The sequence below is a fragment of the Sturnus vulgaris genome, chromosome 4 (genome assembly GCF_052056855.1).
Source record: "Sturnus vulgaris isolate bStuVul1 chromosome 4, bStuVul1.hap1, whole genome shotgun sequence".
Classification (NCBI taxonomy): Eukaryota; Metazoa; Chordata; class Aves; order Passeriformes; family Sturnidae; genus Sturnus; species Sturnus vulgaris.
In genome coordinates, this window is record NC_142246.1 from 13,919,636 (window position 1) to 13,937,105 (window position 17,470).

Sequence of the window (17,470 nt, forward strand, 5' to 3'; positions counted from 1 at the left end):
TGTGGTGTCTCTTTAATCCTTCTCATCATTCAAGACAATTTGAAATGTTTGGAGTGATTTCCTATTCTTACTTGTAACTAGAATACATGTTTTTCAAAGGAAATATGATATTTGAGTTGCTAGTGTTCCTTTCAAATGGACAAATGTGCACCCACAGATACAGACAGAGACACAGACAGTATGTATCTGTGACTGCTGGAGCACATCAAGTGAAGTGGCTGGATTTTAGATCCCTGCTGGCAAACACAAACCTGTTGGATGCTGTGCAATTCTGTCACTTCACTTTGTTTCTTCGATGGCAGTTGTAATCTTATGAAAAAAAAAATTGGTCTCATAAATTTCTGAGCTGTTTGGCTAAGTTCCTGCAATCCTATGCCTATGCAAAACTGCCTTCTACTTGAGCTTTGTTATCCAGTAAAATATTACAAAAGTTCTCCACTGATCTCACTCTGTCAGGCAAGAACTTTTCCAAGATATTGCCTGCTAGATTTCAGCTTTAACTGGTAGGCGTTAGTATGTTTTCATTTTCCTGAATCAGGCAATGTCTGTCTCAAGAGCAAAACAAGGATCCTTGAGCCAGACTCTTGCACTGCACATGCAAAGAAATTTTTTTGAGATCAAAGGAGAGAATCTGGCTGGTCTGCAGGGTGATATCACTGCTAATCCTGTTTTATTTTCTGCCTAGTGAGAATAAAGAGCAGAAAACTTTATACAATATACACTGTAAACATAACAGAGGGCATGAGCCTGTCAGCCTGTCATTGACACGAGACATGCAGACCTGGATCTTGACAAGAATATTTTGTGAGCAAAGGCAATAATGAGGTTTTGAAAAGCACACATTTAAGAGTAATGGATGCTTTAGAGCTGTGCTCCTACAAGTTGTGATTTAAAAGGCTGGAGGCTTCAGTTCGAACCACTAAAATTCAAAATGACAGAAACTTACAAAATTTTATTGCTCTGCATTAAATAAAATTTACATTTACAAGCTGTCAGTTTGAAATGCTGAATAAGTCATAGTTTAGAACACTGAAAACTAGTTTGAATTACTCTTGCAGTCCATTGCTTCCTACTCGCATAATCCGTCCATCACATACTTTTCCTATCTCTCTTAATTCACCTTTGGCCCCTAAAGTATCATGGCTCTGAAGGAAGGTCAGAGAAAGAAATGCATCTTGCTGCCATAAAAAAACACAAAAACCAAAACCAAAAACAAACAAACAAAAAAAACAAAAAAAAACCAAACAAAAAACCAACAAAAAAACCCCCTAGGCATAATGAAAAGCTCCCTTTCTGCTTGCTTAATGTGCTAATATAAGAACTTTAAGGCCAATATACCATCTACAGCTTGGTTGCTCTGGCTGTCTGGATTTTTTTTGTTAATTTACAGACTCAATTATGTAGACTCTTAAATTCACAGCATTAGTGGGTGGGAAGGTTAATGAAAAAACACAGAGTAGGAAACTTCTGTTTTATATGTATCTTGGGTAACATTTTTAGAAGAACAAGGATCAAAGATTGTAATTTAAAGAAACTCTCAAGACAGGAATAAATGTACATGACTTTAAGGCACCCCTAAAAATTATGGGATGGCTAATATCCCCATGATCCTGTGGTCTGTTCTGAAACAAAAATATTAAGCCAAATGTTTGGCTCTATATAATAAAAACAGATTATCTAATGGTTTCCAGTGGGAAATATGAGAAAGAGCATTCATAAAGACTCTGTAATAGTTATGAATTATAAAGACTTCCTCATTTTCAGTATGAACTAAAACCCCAATAGAAACTGTTAGATATTTATTCACATGCCCTCAAAGGGACTGCGCATGGACATTTTTAATTAACATTATTTGCAACACCTTGCACAAGTTGTTCATTATTAATTTGACATGTTTTGAAGTCTTGACCAGAAAGTTTTCATCACTTACTCTAATAAAACCATTCTTACATGATTTTAGTACTTTTACAGGGTTACAGTGATTTGGAATCTATACCTATTTTAATGAAGAAAGAAAACAGTGTTTAAGTAATCAAGGTCAAAACACTAAAAAAGAAGTCAAGAAACATAAAATAAACTTTGGCATGCCATTAGGCCTTCTCTGTAAGAAAAAAATAAGTAAAAAATAAAGGTACAATTTGACAGCACTTGTATTTCCAGAGATGCCCATTTTGTTGCCATTTTGCTCTTCTCTTTTCAGCTGCCCAAAATGTTTTGACATTTATTACTGGATATTAAACCTGTCTATCAATTTCACTTCACCTCCATCTGTCCTCACTGACCTGATGTCTGTGCCTATCAGTTCAAATGATTAGGACAGGGTAAAATGTCTTTGTCTTTCCTCATTTGAATGATTTTCCTTAGCTTTTCTCTTTCGTGCAGTTTTAGCTATTGAAGCCAAAACTGCATGGTGAGTCTGCAGAGATTTGTCTTAGGTTACAGCATTGGTGGCAAAGGCAGAAAATATGCCATGGAGTATTGACATGATCTTCATGTTTGTGTCTGCACAGGATAAATAAATTCTACTACTTTCTTCCTAGAAAATGGTAAACGTAGCTAGAAGAAAAGCGACACTGGAGAGACCTGAGAGTACCAGATAGCTGTACCGTGACAGAGACAGAGAAACCTGCTCATCTTCATGAGGATCTCACAGGCTCAAAAATGTTTAAACTTTGCTCTTTAGCTAGAAGCTAAAATGTTGAAATTTAGCCTTTTAAATAAAACAGGAACTTGGCACCTCCCTTTGAGAGCATGTGTTTTATGTTCACAACTACACGTTTTCGGTGAAATTGGTTTCGTAAATAACAGCTGGAACTAGAACACAAGATGGCAGTGTCAGACGCCACGTACCAGCCGGGGCTGTGGGACGGTCCAGCGGGATCTCCTGAGTGAGGAGACCAGCAAGAAGCGCTGAGGTCCTCGTCCTTTCTTTAATACCACTGTGGAACAATTGCTAGGAAGCGAGGAGGAGACCATTCTGTTCCAACAATACCTAGAAAATACTCTGCAGAAGGAATAAAGGTACAGTACACTCTGCAGAATAGGTTTTGCTCCACACAGTTCACTGAGATCTCCAGATCTAAGGTGGTGTGTTGAGACCTAAAGTAATATGTATCTTACAAAGTTATCAAGGACAAGTTATCTGTCTCTGGAACATTGCTTTTCTTTCCTTATCCTAGCAGAGAATGAACATATAGGTTCTCTTTTTTCTTTATTTCCCCTTGGGGGTGATTTATATATATCACCATTCAATCAATACATATAGTAAGAGGATAATCTTTGTCAAAAACATGTAGGAAAATTTATTTACTAGCTCTTGAATGCCATGGTGTTTTCCCTGGTTTTAGGAAGCTCACTATAATCAGTGAGGGTGTGCGTGAGAAGGTCAGAGTGGAGAAGGTGCGAACAGGGTCCAAACTGTGGCAAAAACCTCAGACCGAACCTGCCCGAAGTGGAGCTGAGTCCAGACGCCTCGCAGAAACTTTAGGGGAAAATAATTTTAAAGACCCTGGAATAAACCTGTATGTCCAAAGTGAGGGAAGGTCATTCGCAATTGCTGTTCTGCTGAATTTGCGGGATTCTTACTGGTGTGTCCTTCGTGACTTCCTTAGTACTACCGAGCACCTGAGCCATAGTCTCGCTCCCACTGAGGGACGTGGGAATATTCCTTTGCATGATGCAGTTCGGACCCCCAGTCTCGGAACCAGGGGTGTGTTTGGCCATTTCAGCCCAGCCTGCCTTGCCCAGGGAAGGAGCCCCGCTCCCGGCAGTCAGCCGGTATCGGCTGACACGCAGTTGATCTGGTTTTTTAGTATGTACTGGGCTGGTGATTTTTTTTTCCATCATCTTTAGCTCGAATTCGAGGGATGAAAAAGTATTTTGTTTAATTCTTGGGAAAAGTGCAATAACACCTCCGACTTACTTTGAAAGTTTAACTAGAAATAAACCTCCTCATCAAAATGCCTTCTCTGGAGCTGAGAAACCTCAGACAGGCAATCCCTCTAGTCTTTATTTTAAAGTATATGGACGACTAAATCCTTGCACTTGCTGGGTTAAAAAGGCAGTGAGAACCTATTTCCTGCACTTCAGCTGTCCAAACCGGGGGTAGGTGTGTTTGCCCTTTGCGGGGCCGTTCTGCAGCCCTGGAAGGTGCAGCAGGGCCGGGGTGGTGCCGGGCGGCGGCCAGGCCGGATTCAGCACTTTCCCCACGATGACAGTTCCCTCTCGCCCGGCGGTGTCCCCGTCCCCATCCCGGTCCCGCCCGTCGGTTCTCTTGCCCCGCCGCGGCCGGCAGGCGCTGTGTCAGTGCCCCGCGGAAAAAAGAGCTCATGGCAGGTTTTGTACAAGCACTCGCGGGGGGACAGCCTGGGGACTCATGTCACCAGGGGTACTGGCATGTTCCGATATGTGATCTTCACCCCGGTAATCGCTAGCCCCCTGTCTATTCCGCTGGAAACACGAAGGCCTGCGTGGCCCCGTCTGAGCTTTTCTGTCACTCTGACTGCCCGTGGGTGCGCCAGGGAACATTGCAATGCGGGGCGGAGTGGCACAACCTCAGGATCTGATTTGACTCCCTCTGCCAGCCCTTGCAACTGTGACTGGGGATCCACAGTCAGTTATTCCTGACGAAGGAAATGTTTCATGTGACTCTTCAAAAGTTGATGCAGCTGAAATACCCAGGGTTTAAAAAGCAGACGATGCCTGCCGCTCTGTAGAAACGTGGAGTTTCTGCCTTGCAGCACTTGGGCAGGAACTTTGTGCCATCGACATTGCGGTGGCGCTTCCGTCTGGGATTAAAGTCAAACAACGGCGGCTTAATTTGTTTATTCACAATAACAAAACCAAAACCAAACACAATTAAACGAACAAACATAAGGCAAATAAAACCAAATAACCCCGAAGAAATCACCCAGGGTGATTTTCTTTTTGTCAAACGAGACCCAGTACAGGGATTCATGTGTCCGCAGAGCGTGTGGGTGCCCCGACGGCCCGGCCGTGCCGGGCGACTGGTGCTGGGACTGGGACGGAGGCGCGGAGCTGCCCACTCTGCTTCCACTGGCTGCACTGGGTCCCACAGTGACACTCTACATAGTGTGCATCTAGTTCTAGGGGAGCTGCGGGGGTAAATACCCCAGAAAACGTGGTAGAAGCAATGGAAAGGCACTACACTCCGTGTTTGCAGCTCAACCTCCCCGTCACGCTTTGCTGTCTCTCCCACAGAGGACAGTTCGAGGCCGTGGGTCGTGGAGGATCGAAGCACGAATACACGCGGGTTTCTCTGGCCGCGATGGTGATAAGAGCGGCGGGAATGGAGCAGCCCGCGGGAACTGCCCTGTCTCCCGGATCAAGCCGCTTTCCATCTGGGATTCCTCTGAGGTGTGTAAGCGCCTCGGGGGCGAGCACAGCCCTGCTGTCCCGAAGGATGCCGGAGCGGGGAGAGGAGAGCCCGGCTGGGTCCCCGCCGGCCCGGCTCACGCACACCCACGGCCGGGGAGCTGCCGTCCGGGGGCTTGCGATGGCGAGCAGGGGGCTCCGGCGGCCTGGGGAAGGGCCAGGGGTGCCAGGGGGTGGGTGGCATCTCAGGTGCCCCCCTCAGAGGAGAAGGACTCGCTGCAAATGTCATCAGGACCTTGCCGCCGAGCCCGGCGCGTTTCAGCCACATATGGTGGGTGGATTTAGGTGTCAAAAGCCGGGGAATTAGAAATGGTAATTGTCCGTCATTATGGGTGAAACGCGATCTATCACAACAACTGGAACATGTCTGGGCGCTAGCAAAAATAATTTGAATGATTAGCGATCATTATGGATGTCAAGCCGCGTCCATTAAGTTGTATGAAGAAATTATCCTTGACGTGCGAAATCAAACTACAAATACACAGGCTTGGCATTGAGAAGACCCTCCCTGCCGGGCCGCAGGAGGCCGGGAGCAGCCCCGCGGGGCTCTGGCCGGGCCCGGGAGAGGCGCTGGGACTTCTGCACTGCCGGGGCCGGGCCGCCGGCAGCTCCCGCCCCGCTGCCCGCTACGGCCGGTGACGAGAGCTCTGCCGCGAGATTGCACGGCCCTGCTCATGGCCAGGGGACAGGGGACAGGCGCTCGCCCAGTCAGAGAAGATTTTGCAGGGAGTGGGAGGCAAGAAGCAAAGAGCCGGCCGGGATGCGGCAGCGATGGGAAGTTGTCCCGAGCAGCCAGCAGGCACCTCCCGGAGGTACAGGAGAGAAAAAATGGGGAGAGATCTGGAAAATGCCTTCTGCCTTGCACACGCTGCATCCCTCGCAGCTGCTCCTGTCCTTGGTATAAGGGGATGTCCGGGGACCCGCTCCCCCGGTGCCACGGGACGCAGCGGTCCCGGCCCCTCCGCGTTCTCCAGCCCTGGTTAATCCCCTCCACGCCTGCCTGGCCGCGGGCATTGCCACCCTACTGAAAATAACATTCTTCCCGAGGGGAGATCTGTTTACAAGTAGTTTCCATGTTGCAATCTTGTATATATTATTTTCCAAGATAAAAATGCCAGGGTTTTCTTTTTTTAAAGTTCGCCCCGTACAGAGGGCTTGCGATAGAATTTTTCCTTGCACCTTCGTTTCTGTTCCTTTTTAGTGAAATAATTTGTTCGCAAAAACGAAGTGGTTATTTCCGTATCTTTTGGAGGTATTTTGGGTAAAGGTATGCTATTGTGTTCCCACGAGCCATGACCTGACACGGACACCAGTGGCCGCAAATACGCACAGCAAAAAGCAAAATCTCTCCTCGAAGACCGAGGAAACCCGTCTGCTTCTTCCAGACATTGTTTTTTTTAATCCGGGAAGTTAGTAGAATTTCAGACAAATTAAAGGAACCTTCACAGTTGCTCGACAAAATCACAGTCTGCACCCCTGCAGAGTGGGGTTTATAACCAGCAAATGAGCACGTGTGTTCTTTTCTTTTTCTGGTCGCTGGGAAAATGTAGTACGTCCATAGAAGTTCCCCCTTTGCCACCATTTTTTATTGTTAACTCTCAAAATAAAGAGAACCGCGAATCATCTATTATTATTTTTTTTATTATTATTTTTAATAATAAGACAAGTAAAAGCTATTTGTCTCATGTGTTCATTGTGAAGTACTGTGCCACCGTGCAGAATAGAGTGGCAATGCCTCCTCCTCGGTAAATCTGCGCACGACACGAAGGAAAACGTCCCCGTGGCTTCTCGGGGGTGCCTTCAGGGCTGCGCACCCCGCCAGCCCCTGCCGCCGCCTGGTATCGCCTAAAGTCGAGCGCCTAAAGGCAAGTCCCAAACACGACCTGTCCCTCGCTTTCGCCTCCTGAGCAGAGGAGTCCGGCACAAACCCCGCCACCGAGTCTTAGCTCTGCCGACAGCCGGCAGAACCGCCTTCCTCCCTCCCCTTCCAGCCTACCCAGCTTTATTCGTACAGTTTGCAAATCTGTATTATTCCCGCACAAGCCAAAAATAATATTAGTCCTTTCCACGCGCATTTCATCCCTAATTATCACTCGAGTCCTTTGCTACACAAAGCGTTTCTCCGGCCACTTTAAGCGCGGCGCAGAACCGTGGGCAAAGTGATTTACCCCGACCCGGGAGACAAGCAGCGGGGTTTTCGTCGGGCGAGTTTAGGGGAGAGCGGATCACCGGTGCCGAGCGGGGTCTTCAGACCGCCGGAGACGACAGGCAAAGTCGGGCTCTGAAGCAGCGGGCAGAGGTATTTTTCAGAGCCGTCACCGCCTGCAGGATTTGCTTTCCCCACAGAGCAATTTAGGAAACAACGCCATAACCCGCGCCCCCGCCCCGAGCAGCGGCTCCTGTCCCGTGAGTGCTCACCCCAGCGCCGGCCCCTCTGCCCGGCCGCCGGCGCCCCTGCTCGCACGCTGATACCCTCCAGACCCTGAAAATCAGGGCTGAAAATCAGACCCGTCTTTTCCTTTCCACCCGTTTTATGGTTTTCTACCATTCTTGCTCGGTGTGGAAACACTTTTACTTGTCAATCGGCCGTGCATGAAAAGGCTGCGTGTGGCCTTCCTAGCTCCCATGCTTTTCTTTTTTCCTTCCCCTTTTTTTTTTTAAATAAAGAAAAAACGTTTAAAATACCTACGACTACTATTATTATTATTATTATTATTATTATTATTATTATTATTATTATTATTATTATTATTATTATTATTATTATTATTATCTGTGTCCCTGCTCTGATGGGAAGGACATCGTTCGCCAGTTCTGGTGAACTTGCACCCCTCTGTAGACATCAGGTAGTTCCTGCAGGTCGCCTTCTGCGCCCCTTTCTGTCTCTTCCAGCGCCGATGTGCTGCTGAGGGAGAGCCTTCCCTGGCTAGTTTCTTTTCCAGCAGCGGATGTGTTGCTGGCTGCCATCCGTGTCCTTTGGGAGTCCAAGCTGTGGCCTCTTTACTGCCGAGTCAGATTTTAGGCAAGAAGCCACAGGCGCACCTGAGAACCACAAAATGGCTTAACCTGCACCTCTGCAGCCACCACTCCCCACTCTAATTTTTTTTTCGAGGGTCACCCTGACTATCGCCAGCATCTTTTAGGATGCCGAACACCTCTAGCGGCTCTGGAATGGGGCAACAGGCCTGGAGAAACACCGGAGTGAAAGCCGGGGATGGTTCTTCAGCCACCCCAAGGGCCTCGGACCAAGGAGCCAAACCCCTCATCCTCTGCCAGGGTTTCCCTCTGTGGGCCATAGAACCTGTCGAGGAGGGAGCCAGGGAGGTGTCTGCGGTAGGGGGTGGAGGAGGCAGCCCTCGTCTGTGGCCCGCCCCAGTCACCCCGATAGCCCCTCCCGGCCCGGCCCGGGCGTGAACTCGCCCTCTCTCCGCTCCATCCCTCCCTTAAAAAAAGCAACGAACAAAACCCAAAACAAAACGAAAAACCAACACCACAAATATTAAACGTGTTCTAGGAAAATGGCAAGCCCCACCTGCGGGTAAGAGTCCGCCCTCTCCCGCGGTCCCTCGGCAAGAAACCGGCCAGGAGCGGTGCGGAGCCGCCCCGGTGCGGGTCAGGGCGACTGCCCGGGCACAGAGCGGGGCGAAGGTCCCACCGGCGGCAGCCCCAGGGGACCAGGAAGCTCCCTGCTGGCCCACCGGCGTCTCTGCTCGCCCCCGGAGGAGTGAGCGCTGCCTGTCCCGGTGCGGTGCGGTGTCCCGGCACTGGCCGCAGTGACACCCGGTTGGAAACGCGATATTTGCTCCCTGTTTCGCCTTGCTCCCCGGTTAATCACGTTGTTCCCCACAGCAGCGGACAACGCGAAGGAACAGTCCACTTTCTTGGGGCTTTCGGAAAGGTTGGGAGAGGTAATATCCCCGATTATGTGGCCGGGACAAAAAGACCTGCCTTTTATTTTTCCCATCACCTCATGCAAAGCCAGGCTGCTCGGTGGATACACACACTACTGGCAGTGCCCTGGATCTCCAGAGGCCACGGGGTCTGGCTTTCCGGCCGTCCGGGGAAGCACCCCTGTCCTTGTCTTCGGAGCCGTCCCAGAGGAGCGGCTGCCCCGATGGTTTGGTGCTGCAGACCCGGGAGAGCCGCTGGAAAGGCGGCCGGGATTCCCTGCGCTCGGGGCGCGTCGCCGTCCCACTGACAGGAGAAGCGGAGCGGAAAAAAGCCTGCCAGGGCCTGCCGGGGAGAGGCCCTTAACCTCGGGCCACCTTTGGCCCCTGCTCCCGGGAGCCCCTGGGAGGCTGGGCAGGTGCTGCACCACCGGGGGGCTGCCTGTGCCCTGCTATCTTCTGCTGCTTCTCTTCCTCCCGGCAAAGTGTCGCTGATTTCTACCTGAGTGTGTTTTTGTGTGTACGTGCGGAGGGGGGCAAATCAACGTGGTTTCCTGTTTTATTAGCCTGCGAGCGAGCGGGAGGTAGCTAAATATAGGCAGCCTCCCGGCTGCAGAGTTGGACTCTGCGCCTGTGCGACTGTTTAATACACAAACACAAGCGCCAATGGAGACATATGCAAAGATATACACAATTTACATTACATTTCAACAATCGAATTTCTTGGAGCTGCGGTATTTTCCTCCTCTCCCCGCTGTCTTTGCAGGATTTTTTTTTAAGACTGGAGCTTGCCCATGGTCAGATGGAAAATTATTCCCACGGCCCGTGTACGATTCGGGTTTTGTGAGAGAGGCCGAAATTGGGACACACCGTTAGGGAGATTATTTTTACGTAGCAGCCGCGTATGTGCTGATGAGGTGAATGTGTGTTTGAGGGTGTGTGAAGAGAGCATGTTAGAGCCCAGGTTTTGCTGATAATTTCAACGCCGAAAATACAGAGTAATTCCTTTGGCCCCTATACAGTTACACGCTTACTGGGGATTTTGCCATTAAGAAAATATAAAACACAGATAGAGTTTGCTTTATTATAAAGAAAAACAGGAATAGAAAACGCCTCAAATTCCATAACAAATCCATTAAATTATCCATTAAATTTTCCCAATATCGAATACTGACGTTTCTCAAATATCGGATTTTGTCAACGTCAAAAGAAGACACTGTCGATGCATAAATGTTCGATATTAAAACACCAGTAATAAAATTCCCGGCAGCTTCACTCGGATCAGCTTTTCTAGCAACTTCGATCTAGAATAAATGCACGTTAATTTTACCTAGTTCATAGGGAAATAGTTTGACTCTATATTCTGAGTCTGTTACTCAGTGTCACAACCGAAGGAATCTCATCGCTTCCCTTTGATATCAGGAGGTTCCCTAGAGAACTACATCCGTTAGCAAGCACGCATCAAAATAATACAACACGGTGACCTAAGGGAAAAAAAAAATAGGCTTAGAAATAGCCCGCTCCCTCGAACAGGGAGCCCGATAGGAACTACAGCCGGCTTTGCCAAAAGCCACCCCCGCCAGGGACAAAACCTCTGCTGGTATGAACTGTGCCATCGAACCTGAGATGGGAGTCAGCTGCTCACTGTCTTGTACGGGACTGCAGGCAAAGAAGCGTCCCCAAGAGCCAGGAAAAAGCAAGCTGCGGGGCAGCTGTGGCACCTCTTTACCTCCCTAAGTGCACGGGGGTCCAGATTCTACCGTCCAAGAGTTTCATTCTTTCAGGAAGGAAAGTGTTGGGAATGTCGGAAGGAAATAGTTACAAAAAAAAGAAGAAAGAGACAGGAGTTTCGGTATGGGGCCAAATAAATGTCAGTGCTCCCGTATCTGCCAAGGGACTGCTACATCTGGAGCACTCCTTTCGGCAGCAGGACCGCCGACTCGCTCGGCAGAGCAAAACCAAACCCAGAGCATTTCCCCCGGTGTCACGACGGCTGTCAGCTTTGGGAACAGAGGGCTCGTCCCCAGTCCGAGCTGGCACTGCCGCCGAGAGCCGCTGGAGGTGCCAGCCCGGGGACATCTAACCTGCGGAGGAAAAGCGGAGGAAAAACCTGGGGAAAGCGAAATGACTGCAAGGGAGGGCCGGAGCGAGGGGCTGAAAGGGAAAACAGCCCAGCTGCATCTTGGGGCGGCTTGCAAGCATAGCGGCCGGGAAGAAATGGGGCAGCAGGGGCTTCCTGCAACCCACTCCGTGCCCGAGAGGCGCAGCGAAAGCCTGTGAGAACCAGCGGGAAAGGAAATAAGCTGGCGGTGATGAAGAATCAGCGGCGCCACGGCAACGCGACCGCCTGTGAGCGTGGTCCGGGCGGGACTCTGTCGGCAGAGAACTGCAGCCATCACCGGGTCGGTCCCCCCGAGCGCCACTGCCCGGCCCCAGCCCCCCGGCGAAAGCTGCCCACCCCCGGTCAGCCTGCCCTCCCCTTCGGGCAGCGCTGGCCTCGGCGGAGACGCCCGAGAACAGCAGCCGATAGCGGGGAAGAGCTGCTAGCACCGCGCCGAGGGCCTGGGCTCGCAGCAGAGGATTGGAGGAGATACAGTCCGAGGCAGGAGGCTACCCCAAGCGAGTATCGCGGCTGTGTCGGGATATTGACGGCCTGGGCAGTTTCGTCGAGGTCGCCAAAGCCCCCTCTTGCATCCCAATCCTGAGCCCTGAGCAGTTTCGTCGGGGCGCCGAAGCTCCCTGTCTCTGCCAGGCTCCAGCAGAGAAAACAATCCACCGACCCACGCACTTCCCCAGGATCCGCCAAGGTTTTAAACGGGCACGGCCCGCGGTAGAGGGGCGGCAGCCTGCATGGTGAGGCCGCCATCGACCGGGAAAAGCAGTTCTAGGTCCCAGTGGCTCCTCCGACTGCACCGCGTTCTCAGCACCCGTAAATTCAGCCAGCGATCCCGGCTCTCCGGCAGATGGGGGATCGCTCCATCCGGGACAGGCGTTACCAAAGAAGCGATTAAGGCACCCGGTCAGAGCTCCCGGGTCCCCTCCGCCTCCCATGGAGGGAAAGGGCATCAGCGCTGACCAGCGCAGCCAGACAAGGCGGCCCAGATCTCCACCAGGCCCCACGATCCTCACCGTGCAAATGGGAAAAGGACGGATGCGGTCTGAGCTACGACCTGAGCTCTGCTGCAGGGAAAATATATCACTGGGGAAACCCGTGTCCGCTCTCAGGAACGACACAAGCAGCAGAGGTAAGTGTTAAACTAAAGTTTATAAATTAAAAAAAAAAAACAAAAACCAAAAAACAAAACAAAACAATTAAACAAATACAGCGGGTAGCTTACAAACATTCACAATTCATTTGAAGTAAATAATCTAGTTGAGTGCACAGTGCCATTAAAAGAGAAATGGAGGGGGGGAGAAGAAGGGAAAAGAAAAAAGCAACAATTTACCTTGGAAGAAAGAGACTGTAATTACATTGCTGAGCAGATCAGAAATCCCCACCCCTGGAGGAGAGCTCTGCAGAAGAATTGTAAAAGGCACTGATGGTATTAAAGTTTCCTGTTACATCGATTTCTTAAAAAGCCTGACTAGAAATATTCACATTGAATATAAAAATAACAACAACTTTAATACATCTGGAAAGTGCGAAAAATCCATAACTCCTCCCTCCCCGAACACGGAAAGATCTCAGGAAGAAAAGGAACACAAGAAGTCAGGAGTTTCAATATAAGTCTCACCCTTTTGTGACATATTTATCCTTTGCCAGGGATCATGGAGTACAGGAATAACATGGGCAACAAGAGCAGGGGGACCTGAAAGAGGCTTCCATACATTCAGCACCATACAAGGCACACTCAGTTTGCAACAAGTTGGAAGACCAAGGACTCAGACGACAAAAATAATCTTCCTTACAATCCACTGAGGGAGTCCTTGATCTCCTCTTTTGAGCTGCATTTGGTTTTGCGGGTTGTACTTTTTTTCCCTCTCCTTTGTTTTCACTCTCTTTTTCTCCACACAAGATCGAGTCTCTACCGATCCAAAGCAAAATAAAACAAACAAAAACTCTACACCAAATACACTGACAACATGGATACCATGAACAAGTTGTGCCGAATCGCGAGAGTCCTCGGCTAGCGGGATGGGGACAGGGTGAGGGTCAGGGTGGGGGTGGCCAAGAAGTCCTACGTTGAAAAAGAAGAGGGTGAGGAACCATCCAAAAATATTAATAATAAAAATAACAATAAAATAATAATAAATACTGTCCGAGGCACTGAGGGCTGCAGCTGGGGCTCTGGACTTGAGAAGCTGAACTGATGGATTGATGGATGACGGGGTGGCAGAGGGAAGACGGGTTTCCTGGCTGCCAGTGTGTGTGGTGGGGGTGTCGGGGCCGGGGGGATGTGTATGTGTGCCTCTCACTGGGTGCCAGCGGCTGCGGCGCAGGTGGACAGAGCCCACCCGGGAAGGCAGTAGTAGGGGTAGTAGTAGGATGGCTGGAGGGAGAGCAGCGAGGGCGGCCGCAGCACCTCGCCAGGGTGGTACTGTCTCTGGTCGTCGCGCACCAGCACCTTGACGGCCACCTTCTTGGCGGCGGGGGCGGCAGCCAGGAGGTCGGCGGCCATCTGCCGCCGCTTGGTCTTGTAGCGCCGGTTCTGAAACCAGATCTTCACCTGCGTCTCGGTGAGCTTCAGCGAGGCCGCCAGGTCTGCCCGCTCGGGCCCCGACAAGTAGCGCTGGTGGTTGAAGCGCCGCTCCAGCTCGAAGACCTGCGCGTGGGAAAAGGCTGCGCGAGAGCGCTTCTTCCGCGGTTTCGGAGCCGCCGCCGCCTCCTCCTCCCCCGGCAGCAGATTCCCGCACTTGCCCGCTCCGTCCTCTTCCTCCGGAGGGCTGCGATCTGCAAGCAGAGCGAAAACACGGCGGTCAGGGCCGGCTGGCACCGGGACAGCGGCATCCCCGCTCTTCGAGGGGCCCGCACCCGCGCATGGGCGGCCAGGCGCGCTCCCTGCGGCCGGTCCGCAGCGACGGGGCGAGCGGAGAGCCCGCCAAGCCGCTGCCCGCCCCGTCGCCGGGACAGCCGCCGCCGCCGCCGCCAGCCGGGGCTTCTCGCTCTCCTTTAAGCGCCGGGCGCCCTGGCGGGCTGCGGGCTCAGCCTGGCCAAAAGCCCTCCCCGATCCGCCCTCCCTCGCCCCGCGGGATGCATTTCGGGCTTTTTCTCCCCCTCCCGGCTCAACCGAGCCTGTCGCACAACCCCGGGGAGCCGGCGGAAAGCCACGATCACCTCCCGTTCCCAGCCCGCCGGGACCCTCCCGCTCTCCTCGCGCGGGTGCGGAGGAGCCGCCATCGGGGCTGCCCCTACCTGAGACGGCGGCCGACATCTCGCTGTCGCTCAGGCCGGCGGTGTCCCGCTCCGCCGCCTCCGGGGGCTGCGCCTCCTCCTCCGCCGGCCGCCCCCCGCCCGTGGCTTCTGCGGCGCGGGCGCTGCCACCGGCGCCCTCCTCCTCGGAGCGCCGCTCGCCCTCGGGGTCCTCGCTGAGCGCGGAGTCCGAGTCCCAGCCCGCCGGCGTCCGCAGGGCCGGGGCGCGGGCGGCGGGCGCGGGGAGCGGCGGGTCCTCGGCGGCGCCGCACAGCCGCCAGCCGCCGGCAGCCCCCGGGGGCGGCGGCCGCCCCGCCGCGTGGCGGGCGCGCTCCTCCTTCTTGTTGAGGATGGCTTGGATGGAAAAAGGCGTCAGGGCGTTGCCGCCGCGGACGGACATGGCCCGGCGACGGGCAAGCCCCGCGGACGAGCAGCGGACCGCGCCGCGCCTTCAGCTGGGCGACCGCATCGCCGGCCGCCGCCGCGCCGGTGCCGGGCCCTGTTCTGCCGCCGGGAGGGCGGGCGCCAGCGGGAGCAGCCTCTCTGCGCCACTGCCGGCCCGCCCGCCCATAGGGCCGGGGCCACCGGGGCCACCGCGCTGCGCCGGGCGCCGCCGCGGGTCCCTGGCGGCACGGGCGCTGCCTCCGCCCCGCTCTGTCCCGCCCCCGCCCGCCCTCCGCTTTTTCTGCCGGCGGCGCTGCCATCCCTCACGGCCGCCTGACAGCGCCGGCCCCGCGCCTTCCCATTGGGCAGCCCCCGCGCGGCCCGCCCGCCCATTGGCTCCCGCCGCGGGCCGCTGCGGCTCCGCGGGGCGCGCGCCGGGGCGCGCCGCCTCTTAACCCCTTGCGGCCCGCGGGGCGCCCCCGCCGCCCGCGGTCGAGGAGACCCTCGAAGGGACGGTCCCTCTCCGTGGCGGAAAGCGGCGGCTTCCACCTGGAGAGTGTGTTCAGAGGTGTTTAGGGTGTTTCCCCCCTCGCCGCGCCTCAGCACAGCGCTGCAGCCTGGCGCCGGGGAAAGGTCCGGTCCCGACGGGAAAAGTCGCGGGGATGGGACCAACGCCGCAGTCTGGCGTACGCTGCTGCGTGCCGCTAGGGAAGAGCATCGGAACTCGCCTTTTTTGAGTCTGTCGGGGGCCGAGTCGACCGTGCTGGTGCGGGGCCGTATGTGAGGCGGGGTGAGCGCCCAAGCCCCGCGCTGTCGGGGTAAACGCAAATCAGCCTCGGACGGTTTTGAAAAATGCGCTTTTCACCATTGCGTTTGTTTAAAAACATGGTCGGGTTTATATTAAGTACTGCCTTCTGTCCAGGGGGCTTATAAAGCCCGTATTAGGAAAGCAATTTCTCGCAGATTAAACTCTTTTCCCCAAACTGTGCTTTCCCTTAAAGAAAACAGCCCTATACAGGAAGACTTTGGAAACTATTACACGCACGTGAATTGTATAAATGTTGCAGAAACAACAGTATGTCCCCAAGCATCATGCTTTTCTCTTTTTCAAATATTACCGGCATTCTTGGAGCTAATAAAAATACCGGCAAGGGTATCAAGAAGGTACGTGAGAAATGAAACGCCTGTGCTTCGCTAACATGGGTGTTTGGTGATGGGAGAACGCGGCAACATAAGGAGATAAAGTATTTTAAAAAGATACCCGCAAACTCGCTTTGCTCCATGAACTGAATTCCCAGGGTGTCATCGGGCTTCTCCATAGGCGTCTGGCCACCGCCAACACCTCCCTATTCGATCTCACAGAGATGAACGTCTGTTTGCAGTAGACTACGAAGCGACGATAATTGATTGTCAACGACTCTGGCACGAATTAAATGTTTTCAATCATAATTTTTACCCCAAAAAGAAATCAATAAAATGAATAATCCCACTTTAATACACAGCACGAAGCTGGAGAGCACCTCTGCATGACTAAGCGGGACCTGTCTTTATCTTTCTGAACAAACCCTGACCATTTTAATAACCTTGCTTGGACTCACCTTCTACCTAAGTTTTCCCCAAGAAAGCCATCGCTTTGCCACCGAAGACTTCGGTGTCACGATACACTATGAAAATATCCAAAGGGGAATTTTTAATAGCTGGAGGTAATCAAGAAGCATCTAGGGAAGCTGCGAGAAATCCACTAACGAGAAGATACGTAGGGGACTAGGAAATGTGCCCTGCACGAGTATTTCAAAGGCTCCTTAACAGCCAAGAGATGAAATTTGGGATGTCAGAAGAGATGAGCGGCCTCAGACGCGGGGACAAAGGAAGGGCTCCGCTCTTCCAAGCGGAAAGGCTGGAGGTGCGGGTCGTGGGAGTCGTGGTTTGGGTTGACGGCCGGAAAGGGGCTCGGGGCACGGCGGAGACGGGGAGCTCGGGACAGGGATCTCTTTTGTCGGGCTCTGCTCAGGTGCGACAGAGCGAGGCAAAGCGGGCGGCTGCCGGGGGCTGGCGAGCGCCGGGGAGGAGGACGAGCCTGTCCCGGTGCAGCCTCCCTCTGTGCTCCGGCACAGGGAGTTCCAGCCGACGAAGACCCTGATTTACAAAGTTTCGTGCCCAAGCTGTTGCATATGGTTTACAGTGGCTGTAATTCTTTGCTAATTTACTCAGCTCTTCCCCCCACCCCACCCAACACATACCTCCTTTTCTCCTTTTCTTTCTTAAGTTTTTTTTTTTTTTTTTTTTTTTTTTTTTCTCCTCCTCCTACTCGGCCGATCTCTGCACCCTCTTTCTGATCAGACAACCTCTGTTTGGGGGAGGAAATGCCTGGGGAAGGGGCCGGGAGGAGAGCGAGCGGCAGCGGGGGTAAGGCGCAGAGGAGCGGCCGAGGGAGGCCGGGCAGGGCCGGCGTGCC

The 17,470-nt window shown here is 52.8% G+C and overlaps 1 protein-coding gene across 1 annotated transcript; it reads right to left on the reverse strand.

The window, feature by feature from the left end:
- Window positions 1–12,578: 12,578 nt before the first annotated feature.
- On the reverse strand, window positions 12,579–15,031 carry NKX3-2 (NK3 homeobox 2). The gene is made up of 2 exons (XM_088164436.1): window positions 14,635–15,031; window positions 12,579–14,172 (listed from the first exon to the last, which is right to left on the reverse strand). The coding sequence occupies exons 1-2, from the start codon at window positions 15,029–15,031 to the stop codon at window positions 13,694–13,696; spliced, it is 876 nt and encodes a 291-aa protein (XP_088020562.1). The 3' UTR covers window positions 12,579–13,693.
- Window positions 15,032–17,470: the final 2,439 nt, after the last annotated feature.

Excerpts from the sequence above, each read along its gene's own strand:
- NKX3-2 (XM_088164436.1), bottom strand. The coding sequence starts at position 15,031 with ATGTCCGTCCGCGGCGGCAACGCCCTGACGCCTTTTTCCATCCAAGCC. Across the intron at positions 14,173-14,634 it reads GATGTCGGCCGCCGTCTCAG|ATCGCAGCCCTCCGGAGGAA; the intron begins GTAGGGGCAGCC and ends CTCTGCTTGCAG.